This window comes from Adiantum capillus-veneris, chromosome 13 (genome assembly GCF_014529385.1).
Source record: "Adiantum capillus-veneris isolate H3 chromosome 13, ASM1452938v2, whole genome shotgun sequence".
Classification (NCBI taxonomy): domain Eukaryota; kingdom Viridiplantae; phylum Streptophyta; class Polypodiopsida; order Polypodiales; family Pteridaceae; genus Adiantum; species Adiantum capillus-veneris.
Window position 1 is genome coordinate 23509053 of NC_140943.1, and position 6511 is coordinate 23515563.

Consider the following 6511-nt stretch of genomic DNA (forward strand, 5'->3'; position numbering starts at 1 on the left):
TGACAAAGTGAGTAAAGGTAGGTGGACATGTTGCATGGATAGGCTCATAGTTTGTCAACCATATGCCACAGATGCGCACATGCATGGAAAGAAGGAATAAGTACGGTTCAAACCCCTTTAAGGATTCCATAGGTCAAGTTCCATACAGCACACTAAAAACAACCTACATATGACACTTAAAAGCCTACAAATGACACTTAAAATGTTTAAATCTATGCAAAGGATCACAAAACCATAGAATTAGAGATTAGAATCTAGCTCAATCCAAGTTCATTCATCAATAATCATAGCAAAGTTGACCACCATGACTAGACAAATGACAAAGAAGAAAAAGTGGAGAAATAAAGCCTCAAAGTAATAATGTAGGCTCTAGCCATGATGGACCATAGCACCGTAGAAGAAAACCAAAAACACGTAGGAGTGTAAGCTACAAATCCCAAAACCACAAGTAGAGGAAGGAGGCAAAAACATAAGTAGAGGTCAACACCAAAAGTAGAAGTAGAGGTCCAAGGGTGGAGAGTAGAGGATGGAGGAGGTTGAAAGGAAGAGAAATGAGCTCTAACTCTCACCATAGCTCACCTCCTCATCATCATCATCGTTTCCATCATCATCATCATCAACACCAAATGAGCATGATGTCCCAATATGGCCAAGAAAACTACTCAGAATAGGCTCTATAACATCATATCTACTCTACAATAGCCTTCCTAAACCTCTAGCAAGGCAAGCACGCAGTCTTCATCTTTTCTTTATTAAGCATGTCCAATGTAACCTCCATTCTCTCATACCCATGCTCTTTGATTAGCCTCAACTTTGTGTGTGTGTGTGTGTGTGTGTGTGTGTGTGTAAGCTTCTCCGTATGAGACGAGAGTAGCCTATTTCTTCTCTTGGTGTGAATGAGAGAGAGGGTACTCCAATGTGGTTTCAATTTGCTTAACCATCCAATCCGCAAGCTCGTATATAAGCCCCATGGTGGCTCCTTCCCTACGAGCCAAACGGAGAAATATCAATATGGGAGCACCAATCTTCAAAATCGGCAAGGCCTCTTGCCAAAAGGATGCATTATACACAAATGTCAATGACCTCAACAACCTTTGTAGTCTTACACTTGTGCACACCTTGCATGCGTCTCTAATCAACAAGACTGGCCAACATATTAAAGTAGTACACAAACTGTGTAGCAGCCGTCTTCACCAAATCCTTCTTGCTAAAAGATGCCAAGACAGTGGAGTCTTTTGTCACAAATTTGACAACCTCTATTGCATTCTCAAGCACATGTGAAACCCAACCAATCTTGCCTTTGTCCTCAAGCAAAAGTTCCAAGGAATGGAAAACACATCTCATTGAAAAAATACGTTTCCACTCCCTTTCAAACATCTCCCTAGCACTAACACAATGTGTTGCATTGTCCATGCATACATATACAACATTTGTTGGACCAACCTCAAGGATAACCACTTTGAGATACCTAAAGTAAACTCTGACGTCTTGATTTCCAAGATGTGCCTACAGCTTTCAAAAACAAAAAACAACAAATAGAGCATGGAAGAAAGTTAATGATAGGTCTGCATCTAGTGTCAGATCATCCATCACACACAACATAGCATCCATGCCTCTTCCATTTCTCACGCAGCCCATGATTTTAGTCCTTACACATTTGATCTCCACAAAGCATGCCAAGAAAGAGGAACATACGAAGCACTTGCTTGTCCAATTGCTTTCACCATCCCAAAATGTAAGGGCTCCTTATTGTCCATTCAAGAACGTTCTCAACATAAAAACACTTGCACAAGTCTTGCTCGGCTTCCTTGCAAGCCAAATGCACTTGCCAAACCCCCTTGTGCAATCTTCCTCTTCTTGCTTGAGGACCCCACATTAGACTTCGAAGAGCCACTTACATGTGTGCTTCCCTCAGCATGTGTGCTCATTGAAGCATCTCCTTGAGCTTGAGAGGCATCTCCTCCCAAATCATTCACCAATGCATCTACAAAAGCACCTCTATCATATCCATCACAACTTCATCTACATGCAACACTCTCTACAATGGACAGTGCCGCTTCATTGCATGGGCCTCCCCGGCCAATGACGCCCAACATACCCAACATATGTGCACGGATCTGCAAGGGATCACTGTCCCAAGATTAGTCACAAAAAATAAATTTGCAAGTCGAGGGGCTTCACTATATGCAGATATTGCCATTCCAAGAGCTCATTTGCAAGGGAACATGCCACACATGTGTTGACTCACTTATTTTGTCATTGCCTTCTCCATCTCTACACACACACCCACACACCATAAAGACTCGGACTCCGCAGGCTCAGCTTACAAGTTGGAAGAGAACCGAGACTCGACAGTCAAGACTGCGATGGAGAAAGGTCTCATGACTCATGAGCAGTGCGGGGAAAGGTGGGCAAGAGGGAGGGAGGGCTTACAAAGCCTGAAGGCTCACCCACATGCACACTGTGCACCTTTGGACAGTTGCAGATGCTGGAAAAGTGAGTGGGCGGCCAAAACTCAGATTGGGCAGAGATTTTTTAACCCATGGGCTGGGAGTACAGAAAGAGCAATCAGCTGTCTGCCAGTTGCAGACGCATACAGCAGGGTAACCAGACGTGTCCAAAAAAAACAATGGGCACAAATCGAGTAAAGAAGAAGCGAAAAAGTGTCGGAGCTAACTTAGCTTGGAGCTGAGGCAAAACCTGGTCAAAATCTGTACATATAATAAATGTCTATGGCAAACTTTTTTTGTATGAACCAATAAGGATAGTACAAAACAGTATGGTACAAAAATGTCTGGAATGGTACAACCACAGCATGATGCCTTGCCCTGGTCTCAGGAAGAGCTCAAGAACATACACTGTATGCTTGGAAAGGTTAAAGCAAATTAAATGGGTCTAGGTGTTAAGCATGTTAGGCATACCTAGATGAAGATGAGCAAGTTTCAATGGTCATCCAGATAATACAGCCATCAGCATCATCATGCATAGTATTGACTCGATACTATGACATCCCCTCGAATGAAAGCATCCTTGTAACTGAAAGATGATCACTCTAGGTTGGCCCCTCATTCTTGGCATCTCACCCTGTCACTAAAACCTGCTTTAAGCAATTTTTTTATTCACAACCAAAATGATCAGTTTTGATTATCGTCTCACAAATCGAATCCTCTCTCTCTCTCTCTCTCTCTCTCTCTCTCTCTCTCTCCATCATGTTTTCCATTTTCCTCCTCTCAATATGCTTTGCATCTTCTTGCATGCCAGCGATTGCATAAATATTGCCCATAAGGACATAAGCTGCAGAATTACTCCTATCTACTTGCACTGCCCCTTCAAATGCCCATCTCCCAATATTGACATCTCCCCACTTTTGACAAGCACTTAGGAGGGCAAACCAAACTGCCAAAGAATCACAACACGGGATTCCTTCAATCATTTCCACTGCCTTATGAAGATGCCCTGTGCGCCCAAAAAGATCAACTATGCTGGTGTAGTGCTCTATATCTGGCTTTATGCCAAATTCTGTGCTCATACTAACAAAATAACTATAGCCATCCTCTACTAGACCTAAATGGCTACATGCATTAAGCACACAAGAAAACGTTACCGCATCTGGAGAGAGACCCTCATCTAGCAATTCCTCCAAACAAATCAATACCTCATTACCTTGGCCCTGTTGGGCATACCCAGCAATTAATGCATTCCAAGAGACAATATCACGACAAGGGAGATGCTCAAGCACTTCCTCTGCTTGTGCTAGAGCACCACATTTGGCATACATATCAATGAGAGCATTGCCAAGAACAAGATCTGCTCCCAGCAGCCCTTGTCGAATTATCTCGACATGAATTTGTTTCCCCTTGAATAGTGCTTCAAGGATGCTACAAGCCCTCAGAATGCAAGCAAAAGTCACTTGATCCGGAATGACACCCGTACGTTGCATACATTCAAAACAATCTAACGCTTGCTCACCTTGGCCCTGTTGAACATAACCTGCAATCAGCGAACTCCATGAGACAACATCACAAGATGGGAGAACTTGGAGCACCTGTTGAGCTTTCCCAAGAGCACCACACTTAGCATACATATCCACAAGAGCATTGCCAAGCGTGGTGTTATTCTCAAGCAACCCATGCTTGACAATCTCATCATGGATCTGTTCCCCCTTATCGACTGCTCCTAAAATACCACATGCCATTAAGATGCGCGTGTAGGTTGCCACATTAGGAGAGAGCCCCTCATGTTGCATCTCTTGGAAACAAATTAGTGCTTGGTCACCATGGCCTTGCTCCGTATATCCTGCAATTAATGCATTCCAAGAGGCAATGCTTGTGGAAGTAAGCTCTTTAAGTACTTGTCTTGCCTTCACAAGCTCACCACACTTAGCATACATGTCTACTGCAGCCTCGCCAAGCTCTATGCTGTCTCTCATAATGCCCCGCCTTGAAATCTCACGATGAATCTGGTCTCCCTTGTCAAATGCTCCTAACCTCCCACAAGCTTTCAATAGGCAGATGAAAGTAACTACACTTGGAGAAAAGCCCTCTTGTTGCATTTGTTTTAAACAACTGAAAGCTTTTTCCCCTTCGCCGTGCTGGACATAGCCAGAAATCAGTGCATTCCAAGAGACAGTATCCCTGAAAGGAAGCTCTTGAAACACTTGGCTTGCTTTGGATAGAGCACCACACTTTGCATACATATCCACTAGAGCGTTCCCAAGCACAACATCCTTCCCTATCAAACCTTTCCTAGCTATCTCTTCGTGAATTTGCTCCCCCTGGTTCACATCATTAATGCTGCCACATGCTTTCAAGATACTTGCAAACGTCTTCGCATTTGGAGAGATGCCCTCAACCTGCATCCGCTCATAGCAATCCAATGCTTGCCTACCTTGTCCTTCCTCAGCATACCCTGCAATTAGGGTAGTCCAAGTCACAACATTTCGTGAAGGGAGTGCATCAAGGACACGTTCTGCTTTTGCAAGCGCACCGCATTTGACATACATGTCCACAAGAGCATTGCCAAGTATAACATCTTTCATGAGTAGTCCTCTTCCAAAAAGCTCATGGTGAACTTCTTCTCCCTTCTCTATGGCTTTTAAGATGCCACATGCTTTCAAAATGCAAGCAAAGGTCACTTCATCTGGAGAGAGCCCCTCAAGTTGCATCTTTTCAAAACAAGCCATCGCAAGCTTACCTTGGCCCTGTTGAACATATCCTACAATCAATGAATTCCAAGAGACGACATCTCGATGTTGAAGATCCTCAAGCACAAGCTGCGCTTTTGCAAGAGCACCGCACTTTGCGTACATGTTAATAAGTGCATTGCCAAGAAAAACGTGATTTTTCAACAACCCTCTTTGAGCAATCACATCATGAATTTGCTTCCCCTTGTTAACTGCCTTCAGCCTCCCATAAATTCCTAGGATGTAAGCATAGGCCACTGGATCCGGAGAAAGCCCAACTTGAAGCATGCGCTCGAAACATTGCAAAGCGTCCTTGTCATGACCCTGCTTGGCATATCCAGTGATCAAAGCAGTCCAACAGAGCAGATTTCTAGAATTGTGCATGTAAAGCAACTCTTGTGCTTTTGAAAGGACTCCACATGTGGCATACATACAGACAAGGGCATCCGAGCAACTCTCAAGCAAACCCTTTTTAACAATGTCATTATGCAGTTGAGCACCAAGATACAAATTTTTGTTCTTGGCACAATTGTGCAAGAGGGTAACAAAGGCAGTGCCACCATGGTCAAGTAAGCGGACACTATCATCATGGGTGGTCACCATAGTCTCAAGTTTACACAACTTGCCATCATGGGCTTGGGTCAGCTCTTCACTAGAATTGAACCTGCTATCGTTCAATGAGGGTTTCCAGAGCGTTGAGCTTTGATGTGCAGAGCTTAACTTGCTGTTGTGATTTTCCTACAATGTGAATGACTGCCAAGTCGACGCTATCATCACGCTGGTACATATGCATTCTAGCGACACTTCTCACGCTGCAATAGCCCGTTGTAAGGACTATTTGACACCCCTCTTGTCAGGTGGGATCAACGGTCCACGATCTTCGAACGAACGATCGATCGTCCGTTTATTCTTAAGAATAAAAAGATTCTGATCGATTGAGCCCCTGCGACTTGAACCCACCGCATACCATTTTCGAACGAACGATCGATCGTCCGTTTATTCTTAAGAATAAAAAGATTCTGATCGATTGAGCCCCTGCGACTTGAACCCACCGCATACCATTGCGGAGACCGAGGCTCTTCCATTAAGCTATCGCGCGCTACTTGAAATGGAGGTGAGAACGTTCAGTCATATAACAAAAATGACGGGACGAGGATCACATGGTGTTCACTCAGAGGTCACTTTGAGATGCTCGAGGTCACACCATGATCACTTTAAAATTTGTGGGTTCACAAAGTGATCACATATATATTGGGACTCACACGGGGATCACTTGGCAATCACTTGATCTTCACATCAAGTTTACGTGGAGTTCACTGTAATTGTGAT

At 43.9% G+C, this 6511-nt stretch overlaps 1 protein-coding gene across 1 annotated transcript; it reads right to left on the bottom strand.

The window, feature by feature from the left end:
- Positions 1–211: 211 nt before the first annotated feature.
- On the bottom strand, positions 212–6006 carry LOC147443706 (pentatricopeptide repeat-containing protein At3g09040, mitochondrial-like). The gene has a single exon (XM_086526511.1). The coding sequence runs from the start codon at positions 5783–5785 to the stop codon at positions 3116–3118; it is 2670 nt and encodes an 889-aa protein (XP_086382637.1). The 5' UTR covers positions 5786–6006; the 3' UTR covers positions 212–3115.
- Between the last annotated feature and the right edge of the window lie 505 nt (positions 6007–6511).